Below are 13,597 nucleotides of genomic sequence, written 5' to 3'. Positions count from 1 at the left end.
ATCTAGTTTAGATTTGCCCTGTCTTGCTGTGAGAGGTTTCTAGATACATATTGTTCATACCTGTGTGTCTTTATTTTCTGTCCTTTTATTTGCTTTGTCTGCTTTGCTGCCATGCCCTGTTACAGCTGGGAACCAAGTGAGGGTTTGTTTGGTGCAATATCCAAATTATTGAGTAGCCCCAGTGCCACCAGCATCATTTGGAGCTCCAGCATCAGCAGCTCCAGCCAGCAAGGCTTTAGCAAACTCACACTGGACAGGTAAAATCTTTGTTTTCAGGGTAAATTCATTAGTGAAGTACATCAGTGAAATGTCCTTGGTGCTTGTGAAAATCAGGATGATGCATTTCTTATCCAAACATGTTGCATCAAAACCCAGCCATTCCCTGCTAAACCTTCCTGGGGCAGATAGAGATGGACTGAACACAGATCTCACAGCTGATGGCTGCCTGTGAATAAATGATCCTGATCAAACTGCAGATGCTGACAGAGCACCAGCCTCACCAGCAGGATGGGGAAGAGCACAGACCCCCAGGCTGAGAGGAATTGTGATAAAATTAGTGACTGGGGTGGGAGTGAGCACATGTGAAATCTTAAATAAAGCAACATGAGTGATGTGAGCTGTTTAAGAATAGACCTGAGTGAATAATGCAGGGATGTTGGCTTGATTTGCCAAATCAAAAAAACTGGAAAGCAAAATTATTTGGGAGAATCTGAAATGGAAAATGTTAAAGTTTTGACACAGTGTAATAACTAAAATATGGGTTTGGGTCAATCAGAATAGTTTCTTTTGACCCAAACTAAACCATTTACTTTCACTTAAGGCTATTTAATTTGTTCACTTATTTTTAATTTAAGTGAGATTTTTAAAAAATGCTATTCAGATCTTAAGGCTGAAACATTTGACTGAGAAGGTATGAAAAATCATTTAAGAAAAAGACATCTAGAGATAATATTACAAAACTTTTAAAAATTGCACCCTTTTTTTTCACTTGAAAAAATGTACCAAATTTTGTGTAGCTTTTAGGATAGTAGTTGTTACTGCAACAACTTGGAGTAACTTGCATTTTGTAAACTTTCTTTTCACTCAGTTTTGCTAAGATTTTTCTTACAGATGTTTTAAAAACACTGAATATCATGATAATGAAAAAACAGTTATTATTTGTTTGTGAAAAAAAATAAAAAAAGCCTTTTCCTCTTTAAGAAGGAAAAGAAGAAAGTAGACATGAAAATGAAGTATGAACACTTTACAAGCAGAAAAGGATCAGATAGCAGTTCTCATAAGGAAGGAAATCTGAGCTGCTTTTTAAAGATAGCCAGTAAAGTTAAGGGTGAGGGTTGTTATAATAGAGATATGAGAGACATTACAAATGGGGGGATTTTGGCAGTGATTGGGGCCTCAGAGCAGAGATGGTGAATTATCTGGAATGAAGGTAAAAAGGCAAAAATATTCTGGAGGTGTTCTGTTTCATATTGATAGGCAACCTAATAACTCACAATTTCCAGGTGAAGATAAAATGTTCCAGCCTGCAAAATCCTGATGTGAAAACTGTGGGAAAGAACAAACTCTCTTTGGTCAAAGAGACCTTCTCTAAGTTTCTCTGAGCCCCAGGTTCCTGCTGTGTGAGATGTTTTTACTGTGCTGATGACCAGGCTGAGATGTCGTGGGGCTGTGCCTGGAATGTGGATCCCAGAATGGGCTGAAGGATCACCAGGTCCCACCCTTGAGTGGGCAGAAGGGCACAGGAGTGTAGAGGCAGGGTGGGAGGTGAGGCTGTGGCCAGGCTGGAGCATGCAGTGTCTGCAGGTCAGAGCACAGATTTCGTGCAGCTGGACATGTGAAGAAGAGCACTGAGTGCACAGCTCATCTCTGGCTTGGGCGACTTGTCCTTTCTGTCCCAGCATCAGGGCTCTGGCAGCCCCTGCCCAGTGAGACCTTCCCTCACCACTGTCCTTGCCAGGAGGGGAACAGCAGGGGCAGGCACTGGAGCTGATCAGCGACAAGGTCTGAGGGAATGGGCTGGAGCTGTGTCAGGGATATCAGGGAAAAGGTTCTTTCCCCAGAGGGTGCTGGCACTGCCCAGGCTCCCCAGGGAATGGGCACAGCCCCAGGGCTGCCAGAGCTCCAGGAGAGCTTGGACCCTGCTCCAGGGATGCCCAGGGTGGGACTGTTGGGTGTCTGTGCAGGGCCAGGAGTTGGATTGGATGATCCCTGTTAGCTCCTTCCAGCTCAGGATATTCTGTGATTCTGTGGTTTACAATGCACACAGCAAGTAAACATTAGGGCAGTAAAGAGAGCAGTGGAGCCTTAATGATCCTACACTGAACAAAACTCAGGAGCTTCCCTTGCAGAAACAGCTCCAGCTCTGGCTGTGCTGGGACTGAGCTGTGCCCAGCTCAGAGCCTGCCCTCTCAGCTCTCCAGCCTTTCCTTCCTGAGCCTTTGCTGCTCAGGCTGGGTCAGTGTGTCCATCCCGGTGTCAGTGTGTCCATCCTGGGGTCAGTGTGTCCATACCTCTGGATGTCAGTGTGCCCATCCCCTCTGGGTGTCTGTGTGTCCATCCCTGCTGGGTGTCAGTGTGTCCATCCCTCTGGATGTCAGTGTGTCCATCCCTCTGGATGTCAGTGTGCCCATCCCTCTGGGTGTCTGTGTGTCCATCCCTCTGGATGTCAGTGTGCCCATCCCTCTGGATGTCAGTGTGCCCATCCCTCTGGGTGTCTGTGTGTCCATCCCTCTGGATGTCAGTGTGCCCATCCCTCTGGCTGTCAGTGTGCCCATCCCTCTGGGTGTCTGTGTGTCCATCCCTCCTGGTGTCAGTCTGTCCATCCCTCCTGGTGTCAGTGTGTCCATCCCTCCCTGTCTGCTCTCAACCCTCTGCCCTTCACTGCTCAAACCCCACTGCAGGGCTGCACACACAGCCCCTTCTAAACAAGCACAATTAATAAAGCCTATCTAGCCAACATCTGACTCTCATTAGAGGAAATGTGTTGAAAAAACAGATCCCAGATTTCTGTGATTTATGGCTTGGGCCTGCTATCCTTCATGAGCTCTGGCGAAAGCTTTTGCAAAGGGCCAGAACATAAACTACTTAAGGAAACTCAGTAACCATGTAAAAAGGCTGGAAGGGTCAAATCAGACAAATTAAAGAGAGGTGGAGATGCAAGCCCAGGCTGGCTGTCCCCCAGCTGAGGGCCACCTAGGTAGGCACAGAAGATCTGTGTTCATATTTCTGCTGGAATTTGACTTGAAATCCCTCCTGTGCCAGTGTCAGAGAGAGTCACTGTTCTTTTTCTGGCTAAAGTGTGCAAATGTGTGTGGCAGTAAGGGGCCAGTGGTCTGGTGGTTTCTCCCAAAGTGTCAAATAAAACATCAGGCATGGGATCCTGGGATCTCACTGAGTTAATGGTGCTCCCCATTTCCCTTGGGAGTTTTGAGTTCATCCTTTTCTCTTTGCAAAGAAACATGGTTGAGTGGTGAATTTAGCTGAGTTCTTCCACACTTGCTCAGAGACTGCTCTGAGCTTGTCCTGGGTGAAGGTGTCTGCTGAGAAAAGCTGGTCTCCTGCTTACTTTGACAGACAAAATGTTCTTCCAGCTGGAGCTTCTGGAGCTGTGTGCCACTGATTTGTCAGGGCAGTGCAGCCCAGGCTGTGACTGTGGTGGTGCAGGAGCTGCTCCAGGCACTGCTGATGCTGAGTTCAGAGCTGTTGAGTTTCATGGAGCTGCTGTTGCCTTCCCAGTGCTCCAACATGAGCTGTTGGCAGCTCTGCCCTGGGGATAACCCAGCCTGTCCTCTGTGCATGGCCACGCAATGGAAGTGGTGGATGAGATCAGATGGAGAGGGAAGAGCTGCCAGGCAAGTTGTGTCACAAAAATCAAGTATTTCATTTGTGTCTCGGTGTATGTGTTAGATTTGGTCCTTTTTCATCCTTTGGCCTTGGATCCTTTACAGGACCTTTACATTAAGCTAACAGTGATGAAAGGAGAGTGAGCCTGGGAGGAGGGAGGTGTGTTGTTTGGAGTCTGAGCAGGTTGAAGCATGAGCTGCAGATGTGATTCTCCTGTCCCCCAGCCTGCCTGCATGCTATGCCCCATTGCATTGCAAGGCTGGAGTTTCTTGTAATAGCAAAATATGGTCTTGAAAAAAAAACTGGCTACAAAGAATTTATTTGTTTAAACAAAGGCTTTGTGATTCCAGAATTCTCTTCTCTTTCATATGCTATAAACCACCTCCTCCACCTCCCCTCTGAAACACAAATTTTAGAGCAATCCATCAAGAAAAAGAGAGACAGAGCCTTGATCCCTTGACTTCAGTTGAGCAGTGCAATTTATATCTACTGAGCATCTGGCTGTAGGGAAACCAAAAGCTCTTTTAATGTTCTGCAGGGACTCTGGGTGTAGAAATGAGTGTGGGCTGTCAGAGCTGAGAAATTGGGCAGAGGTGCCAAGAGGTTTCTTTGCCTTTTCACACAAAACTGACCTGTGACCCCATGGTGAAAGTTGGGCTGGTTCTTCTTTTACTGCTCTCAGTGCCACTGTGATAACTGTGCTGAAATCATTTGAGCCCCATTGGTATCAGGCTGTTATCACACTGCTCTTGTCAGGATTTCAGTGAGGAGTTTGAAGACTGGTGTGGCTTTCAGGCTTGAGAAGCTGAAGTATGCAAGTATTTAATATTGAAATTATGCAAAGCAGGAGTGCCAGGTTTACAAGGTACCTGAAGCCATCATTCACTGCTTTAGGTCATTCACTTTAGGGCTGAATCCAGCCTGGGAGCTCAGGCACAGATCTGATGCCTGTTGGCAAAGCTGCAGCACTGGAGGCTCATCTTTAATCAAAGATGGGTTGAAGGTACCAAGCTCTGTGCCAGGGTTAAGGGGGTCACAGCTGGTACAGAGTACCTGGGTTGTTATTTCCCAGCATGTCTCCTCTGCTTTAGAATTTTCCATCCCTCCAGTTGCATTCCAGTTGAAAGGAGGAATGGGAAGGGAGGGATGTGCTGGGACAGTAAGTGTGAGACATGGTGGAGACAGACTGGCTGTCACAGGATATGCTGGTACTGTCTCATGGTCATTATCTCCATTATTTATCCTCCCTGCTGGAGTATTTCTAAAACAAATCCTACCATGTGTTTTGAGGTTGGGATTCACAGAGTGAAATCACAACTCCTTTCTCAGAGTTTAGCTGGAAAAATACAAATCTGCCAACTAGGAATAGAAGGGAAATAAACTGTGGTTCTGTGTAGCACCAAGTGATGGATTTCTGCAGATATGGAAAGCGTCTGCTCTGCAGTCCCAGGTCAGACAGTGTGTGCATTTGCCCCAGTGTTGCATTTGTTCCATGAGAAATAATGATGTGAGATTCTCAAGCTCTTTTTAATAACACAGATTGCTTTCACCCTGATCAGAAAATTCAGCTTCACAGTCCTAAGCCTTGGAACCACCAGCCATCAAGATTAGACACTAAATACTTCATTGCACCATGGTTAGGGAAGATATTTATTAGCTTGATTTGTCACCAGCATTCTCATTTTCTGCAAGGACAGCTGTGGACCCAGACCCTGAGCAGTGTGGTCCCTGGTGTGCTGTGAGGGACAGACACACAGACAGAGTGCAGTGTCTGGCACTGCAGCCCTGAGCACTCCTCTGCCTCTGAAAGCCCTGTCTGCCTCTTGGGCAGATAAATAAATGTCACATGGATTTGCTGGCAGCACTCTTGCCTTAGTAAGATCTTTTGCATTAGGATATCCACTTTCTGGATTATTTAACTGTCTTTTGGGCCCAGTTTAAGCACTTTGGGTGTGGATCTGGGTTTCCAGGCATTTCTCAACAGAAAGGATCAGAGATCAAATCCAGCTTGAACTTAAGTAGTTCTCTTTCTGACCCAGGCTGTGTTTTCTGCCTGTTTCAACATCACTGACATGAAGATCACATTAGTACAAATATCACATGCAGTGACACTGCTGGTTTCTCTCCTCTTCTGTCATTTTTTCCATTTAAATCAAACATTTTCTGTTTCAAGTGTACCTGAGAGGGCTCTTTGAGACACTTTTCAGGAGCAGAGAGAGCTGCTGCTCTGCTGCTGTCCCTGAGCCCTGTCCTTCTCCTGGGGAGCTGGTTCATTCACCCTGTGCACAGGGGTGGTACAAACCTTTATTTATGAGCTGAGCTCTCCAGAGGGACCTTGTGTGGTCAGTCCATCTCAGAGATGCAGAGATGGCTTTCACACAGCTCAAGTCAGTCTGTCTGAACCTGTGGGAGTTACCAATATGTGCAAGCCAGCAGAAGGGAGACCAGGGCTGTGTATTTTATTTGCTCTGTAACACATCTGGTGAGTCTTTTGGCTCCTGGGAGCACTGGATTTATTCAGTCTTATCTTTCTGTGGGGATGAGCAAGATCAAAAGCCTGCAGCCAGTTACATACAGAAAGCAATTCCCTGTTTGACACACCACAAGCAGATCCAGACCAAACAGGCCTCACCCATTTCCTCCCCCACAGGACAGTGCACTTATGGCACTTGCATGTTCACAGGTCAATTCAAGCCAAAAAATATTGCCCAAGACCTATTGAAGAAAATAAAAATAAACAAATGATATTTGCTGTTGGGTAAAAGAAAGTCCATGTCAGTTTTGACCTGTGAGGAAATCCCTCCATCTGAGTGCTCCTGGAGCATCAGATGCTTTGTCTGCAGAATGTTGTGTATTATGAGGTGCCAGATCTGTGTCTGGCTCCTCTGGGAAGCTACAGCTCCTCACAGAGGGCCAGTGTGAGAATTCTTTTGGAAAGTGGATGCACTGGGTTGCTGTTAGCACTCAAACAATCGTTTTAGCCTGTAAATCACCAGGGTGGAACAGCCCAGCTTCCTATTCTTGCAAGCCATGCACTCAAATCTTTGTGTGGCTGAGAGCCACCAGGGCATGCAAAGTGCTCCATGCAGTGACTGGGGCTGGAGAGATCCCTTGGGGGCCTGGAATTCTCCAGTGTTTATTATCCACAAAAAATAAACCTTCCAATTCATGGAGATTGCTCCATGACCTCAGGAAAATCAATGAGATGGGTGTTCACTCAGGCCAAAATCCATGCTCAGCCATTCCTTGCCACAGGGAAGCTTTGGGCTCCCCAGCATCCTCTGATCATGGCAGCCCCAGCTGCACCTGAGCAGTCTGATAGGGGCTCAAGAACTACAGATCAACATTCCCAGCCCTGTGGAAGCACCAGGGTTAAATATTTCCATGGGCAATCAATGAAAACAGGAGCACAGGATGCACACAGAGATGTATTTCTGCTCTATGGGACATGAGCTGTGATTCACCACCTGAATATGGATGGTTTACCCTCTGAAATGCTTCATGCTGCTAATCATTCTCCCTTTTTGAGAACTGCTGGGCTTCAGGAGCCATGAGAGGTGAGGGTGCAGTGTGGAAAGCTCCTCTGAGAGCTGGCAGTGGGCAGTTCCACTCTGCTGAAGGCACTGGGAAAGCTCCTTGATGAAATCTCTGTTCATTCACTTTAAAATTGCTGAGATGAAACCAGAGGCAAAGCAGCAGGCCTTCTGTTTAGATAAGGAATGTCCTTTGGAGGGAGCAGCCACTTTAACCTGCACTCAGAGCTCATTCTGGCAGTGTTTGTTCTCACTGAGGCTCCTGTCAGGATCCTCTGCTGACTGTCTGCTGCTCCTCTGCAGCAAAGGGAGATGTGAACCACTTCATGCTGCAGCCCTGGGATCTGCATGGGATTTCCTGGCTGTCTCTGAGATGGATGCTTTGTCTCATTTGTCTAGGAGTGCTAACACAGCCTGGGAGCCCAGGGATGGAGCAGGACTCCTCAGAGATGGGCATTTTGTGTGTGCATTGCTTTCCTTGGTATTTTAGCAGGAAAACAGTAGAGGAGAGAGTGTTAAATGGAGTGGAGCTTGTGCAGCCTGGTGTGAGGTGGGAGCAGGTGCCACACCAGTGGCAGGACAAATATCTCTGCCTGTGACAGCAGGTCATGATGGCTGGCAGCATGAAAAATCTTAAAACTGATTTTATTTCATCTGTCTTCTGCATCTTGGGAGCTTAATTTCACACTCTGCCCCCCTAAACATCCCCAAACAAGGTTCACATAACGTGGCTGTGCCTGGTGACCTGTGCAGTGGATTTGGATATTTCTTTCCCCAATAACTGACCTTGACTCACTTTTCCATGTGCCTTGGATCAAAGGGAGCAGCTGAAGCCCTGGGTGAGCATGCACAGCCCCTGGCAGTGCCCTCACTGTGTTTTGTTCTCTCTAGAATGCATGAACTGCACCAGGCTCGCTGACATGACCGAGAGGCTGAACACGCTGGAGGCCAAGGTAAGGAGCTGCCTTTATTCTCCTGTTTGGCCAAAAGTTCCAGGAATTGCTGGCAAAAAATATGTCAAGTTGGCAGGCCTGGAGAGATCAGGTGTGTCTTCCTCTCTCCATGGCAGTGGCTCTGCCCCAGAAAATGAGACACTGCCTCTAGCCCTTCCCTTCCCTTCCCTTCCCTTCCCTTCCCTTCCCTTCCCTTCCCTTCCCTTCCCTTCCCTTCCCTTCCCTTCCCTTCCCTTCCCTTCCCTTCCCTTCCCTTCCCTTCCCTTCCCTTCCCTTCCCTTCCCTTCCCTTCCCTTCCCTTCCCTTCCCTTCCCTTCCCTTCCCTTCCCTTCCCTTCCCTTCCCTTCCCTTCCCTTCCCTTCCCTTCCCTTCCCTTCCCTTCCCTTCCCTTCCCTTCCCTTCCCTTCCCTTCCCGTTGCTGCCTCAGCCCAGCTCCTCCAAAACAATGCTCACACCTCAGAAATCTGTGCCATGTGTTGCCATCACGTTTATTTGCCACTCCTGCCCTCCCTCTGCTCTGCTCTATTCCTCCAGTCCTGCTTTTTTATCCCTTTTCTGAAGGATGGGCTCTCATGAATAGTTTAGTGGAGACAGATATTAGAGGGAGGCCTTCCCATTGTGGAGGGTGGTTTTTTTTATTTCCTACAAATAGTTTTAATTTCTACCTACTGGGATTCAGATAAATTGTTCCAGTCTAGCAACAAAGCAGCTGAGTCAGCATTCCCCTTTGATCTGTGGTCCCTCCTGTGACAGCCCACTCCTGGCTGTTACTTATCATGCTTTGGTCCCTTTAAGGCATTTACTGCTGTTATTATTCATTAACTGATGCTTATCAATGACATAAAAGAATTTAGGGAGAAACCTTTGTGGAGGGAGGTAGTGGTTGTGTGGTGTTTTTGAGGCCAGTACATGATATTATGGTAATTTGGGAATTGTTTGTGCTGAAATGAAGTCTGGAGCCTCCTCAAAGCCTTCATAGTTGTATTTCACTACAAAAAATGAAGGGGTGGGGGGAATGAAATTCTGGGGAGCAGGATTGTTCGAGTGGAAACAACTGGTGTAGTGCAAAGGAAAAAAAGGGAGCTGGGGCAGCAGCAGGGGCTGGTGGGGGGGCAGGAGAGAGGGGCTGGTGAGTGAGCCCTGAGTGTGCAGTCCTGAATCCCAGTGGCCTCAGAGAGATGGGATCAGGCCTTCCCTCCCAGGGAATCAGCCCTTCTCTTCCAGGGAATCAGCCCTTCTCTTCCAGGGAATCAGCCCTTCTCTCTCAGGGAATCAGCCCTTCTCTCTCAGGGAATCAGCCCTTCCCCTCCCAGGGAATCATCAGCCCTTCCCTCCCAGGGAATCATCAGCTCTTCCCCTCTCAGGGAATCAGCCCTTCTCTCCCAAGGAATCAGCCCTTCCTTCCCAGGGAAATCAACCCTTCCTTCCCAGGGAATCAGCCCTTCCCCTCCCAGGGAATCAGCCCTTCCCCTCTCAGGGAATCAGCCCTTCTCTCCCAAGGAATCAGCCCTTCTCTCCCAGGCTGTGGCCAGCTGTACCTTTCTTGGCTCTCCAGGATTTTCTCTGTCTGCCTGTACAAGGACAACCAGAGACTGTGCTGGCATCACTCCCCACTCTGCTGGCTTGTGCTGCTCAGCACTTGTGTGGGTAACATCAGTAAAGCCTGATGGCAACCCCAGCTGGGGTCTGGCAGGACTCTGGGGAGGGGAAGGAGGTTCTGCCTGCCCAGATCCCTTTGGGAAGTCAGGCAGAGCCTGAGTGTCCTGCCTCTGATTTAGTGCTGCAGTCAGGCACTCCGTGCTGCTGCTGTGATGGTTTCCCTTCTGACTTCCCTCTGCTCCCACACAGGCCCAAGCTGGGAGCAAGGCTCATCAAAGGGTTTACTTTTACAGAGGAAAATGAGTTATTGCCTTCGTTTTTGAACTACTAAAGACCATGTCTCTGCAAGGAGACCTTCTGCAGCAAGGTCCTTATCAATCTTTTGGCTTCCACTCTGTTTGAAAAGATGTGGATGCTTTGCAAAAATTGACTGTAGCAGTGAAACAGAGAGTGAAGCAACAATACATGACTGCTGGTGCTGTACACAAGAGAAATATGCTGATTTCCCCTTTTTCTCAAGGTTAATTTAAGTTCAGTTTGATCTTTGTAGCAATCTAATGAACTCAGTTGTTATTATTCAGCAATAGCCAGCATCATTTAAAAGGTGCTTACATTGGTTTGGTGTTGTCTGCATTCCTGCTCTGGGTTTTGGAGGAAGATCCCTGTTTGCTGGAGGATCTGGATGTGAAGTTGTCTCTCAGCTGTCCAAACTGTCTTCTTGTCATGTCCCATTTCACCACAGCCACCTGAAGCTGATTTGAGGAGCACAGGAGGGATGGGATGTGCACACACATCTCTGCCAGTGGCAGAGGCTGTTTCCCACTGGATTTTTGCAGGTTTGTTCTGCAAAGGCAGATGTGGAATTTCATCCTCCTTGTGAGCAGAGCTGGATTTTCCTGCTACAGTCCTGCTCCCTCTGGAGGGAGCTGAAGTTGAGGCACTTTGCTGCTTTTGCTCTTTTGAATTTCAGCCCAGAATGACCAAGGTGAGCTCAGGGATGGCAACAGGAAAGACCAGCCTGAGGTTTCTTCTTTTCCCTCCTCTTCAGCAACCCCCCTAAAAACGGGGATATAACCAGCAATGGTCTCATCTTTCTTATTACAAGGGTGAGCTGGTTCATCCAAATTATAAGATCAGTGCCCAAATGAGGTAATAAAAGTAACCCTCTGATTTTAGTAATATGAGAGTTGGATCAGAAGGTGAAAAGGGAAAATAAACAGAGAGCAAATGGAATGAAAAATGACTCATTAGGGACCAGTGCTTTTATTGCCCCTGAGGAGGAGAGGCTGAGCCATGGCTCAGCTGCAGAACCAACTCTTCACATGCCTCACACCTTCCTCAGGGCTGCTCTAGGATGTCCTTGTGCTGGAGGTGTTTCTGCAGGGAGGGAGGGAGGTGAAGGCAGATGGAATCAGGTTCCACCCTCATCTCCTGTTTCCAGCTCCCACAGTGTCTCCCCAGGATAGAGTCCATGTGCTCAGACCCACGGAGAGCCAGAGTTCTGAAAGCTTGACTGATGGTGCTGAGCTGGAAATCTGCAGAGCACAGGGTCTGTGTCAGGGAGGATGGTGTCCATCCTGGGGACAAGAAATGATGGGGACTGGAAGAAAACTACCCCCACTCCAAACCCCAACATGCCCAACCTTTTTTCCCTCCTGTGACATCTTAGTTTACACCTCACAACACCCCTGACCCCACAGGAGCCTTGTTGGTGGGACAGCAGAGCAAACCCTGCTTTTGTTTCATAGCAAAGGTTTCACTTCAGCCAGCACAGCCCCTTAGTAGGAAATGTGTTCAGCTCTTCCTGAATTTCCTGAGCCTGGTGCTGCCCTCCTGTGTCACAGGACTGAGTCCAGACAAAACTTGGGAGTTACAGCACTGCCCACAGCAGAGAGGGAGCAGGGATGCAGGCAGGGCTGGAAAGGGAGCAGGGATGCAGGCAGGGCTGGAAAGGGAGCAGGGATGCAGGCAGGGATGGAAAGGGAGCAGGGATGCAGGCAGGGATGGAAAGGGAGCAGGGAGGCAGGCAGGGATGGAAAGGGAGCAGGGATGCAGGTGGGGCTGGAAATGGAGCAGGGAGGCAGGCAGGGCTGGAAAGGGAGCAGGGATGCAGGCAGGGATGGAAAGGGAGCAGGGAGGCAGGCAGGGCTGGAAAGGGAGCAGGGATGCAGGCAGGGATGGAAAGGGAGCAGGGAGGCAGGCAGGGCTGGAAAGGGAGCAGGGAGGCAGGCAGGGATGGCAGATTTGCAGGCAGGGCTGGCAGGGCTGCAGGCAGCTGCACACAAATTTCTGCTCATTTTGCTCCCAGTTTCTCTAAGTAAGCACCACCACAGAGCTCTGGGCAGCACAATATTAATTCCAGTTGGAGTGCAGCACTTGATCTGGGCTGATCTAACCCAGCCTTATCTCCTGACACCACTCTTGCAGAGCTCGTGGCATTTCACTCACAGCTTTAATGCCTGCAGATAGCATTACATATCCAGTGTCTGATTGATTCATTGTGTGATTGATAAATGACATGCATAGTTTTTGCATGAAAACAGCCCCTGTAATGTGATCCCCCACACAGAAGATTCTGAAAGGTTTTAAAGAAAACCTTTGTATGGTGCACAGAATTTGATTGATTCATTGCTATTTTTCTGAAATCAGCCCATTTATTTGGGAGAGATTACCAACAGCACCTTCACTGCCCATGTCTTTGGATGGTAAAACATCATTAGTTGGAGTTTTAATGTGATCATTTCTATATTTCTCTCTTCTCCCAGGCAGTTACATGAAATATTGGCAGCTGTCTGGGATGTTTCATGGGGTTTGTCTTTCCTTTCTCTCTGATAGACAATAAAACAATTCCCTGCTGTAGGGGAGAAATATTTGGAAGATAGGAAATGTTTCACAGTGCTGTGACATGGCTGAGAGATTGGGAGGGGAACCAGAATTGCTTGGCCATGAGGCTGCTGCTGGCTCTGCAGGGTGGACATGAGCACTTGCCTGATACTTCCAGGACTTCCATGGATTTTCCATGTTCTGTAGTGACAACCATGACCAGGTATTTCCTTTTCTTTCTGAACAGGAAGGTGTCTTACTTATTAACCTCTAAGGTTTCCTAATGGCTCTGAGCAGAATCTGTTTCTCCAGCTCCAGCAGTACATTGAATTTAAGGAGAATTTGTAGCTATATAATAACTGGTTGGTTTCTGGTAGCAGTAACAACCTGGAATCAATCCCTGTAAAATTTCTAATTTAATGCTGAATTTCTTAGGTTAATGACTCAAATGTCCCTAAGAATAAAATGCAACTTCCTAATTGATACTTTCAAGGAGGAACCATGAAACAAAACTGGGTGGGCAAACTTTTTGGAGTTTTTTTTTGGTGTGTGTTTTGAATTTTGTGTAACTTTGCATCCACCTCTTGTTTTTTTGCTGAGCTGCAATAATCCTGATGATGAGGCAATTTGGGTACTGACCCTTCTCCCATTTGGGCATCCTGCTGTCTTTCCTAGTATGATGATTAAAATCCTTTCTTTCTAAAGTCTAGGAATTTTTGGACCTTATTTCTTATCACTGTTGGATTGAAGGAGCATCTGTCCCCTAAGACTGTTCCATGTGTTTGGCCAATGCTGTAAATCCTTTGCCAGAACAACAAAAAAGGCTGCAAAGGCCTCCTCGTCCAC

The 13,597-nt window shown here is 47.7% G+C and overlaps 1 protein-coding gene across 2 annotated transcripts in view; it reads left to right on the top strand.

Annotated features, from left to right (window-relative positions):
- Positions 1-13,597, top strand: part of COL26A1 (collagen type XXVI alpha 1 chain) — a 165,893-nt gene that overhangs the window by 116,673 nt on the left and 35,623 nt on the right. For both annotated transcript variants that reach the window (XM_056506932.1, XM_056506931.1), the window contains one exon: positions 8,268-8,329. In XM_056506932.1, the coding sequence (XP_056362907.1) occupies positions 8,268-8,329 (62 nt within the window). The remainder of the gene's footprint in view (positions 1-8,267; positions 8,330-13,597) is intronic.

The sequence above is a fragment of the Oenanthe melanoleuca genome, chromosome 19 (assembly GCF_029582105.1).
Source record: "Oenanthe melanoleuca isolate GR-GAL-2019-014 chromosome 19, OMel1.0, whole genome shotgun sequence".
Lineage (NCBI taxonomy): Eukaryota > Metazoa > Chordata > Aves > Passeriformes > Muscicapidae > Oenanthe > Oenanthe melanoleuca.
Note: the sequence above shows the minus strand (reverse complement) of the source record. Positions and strands in the feature narration are given on the sequence as shown.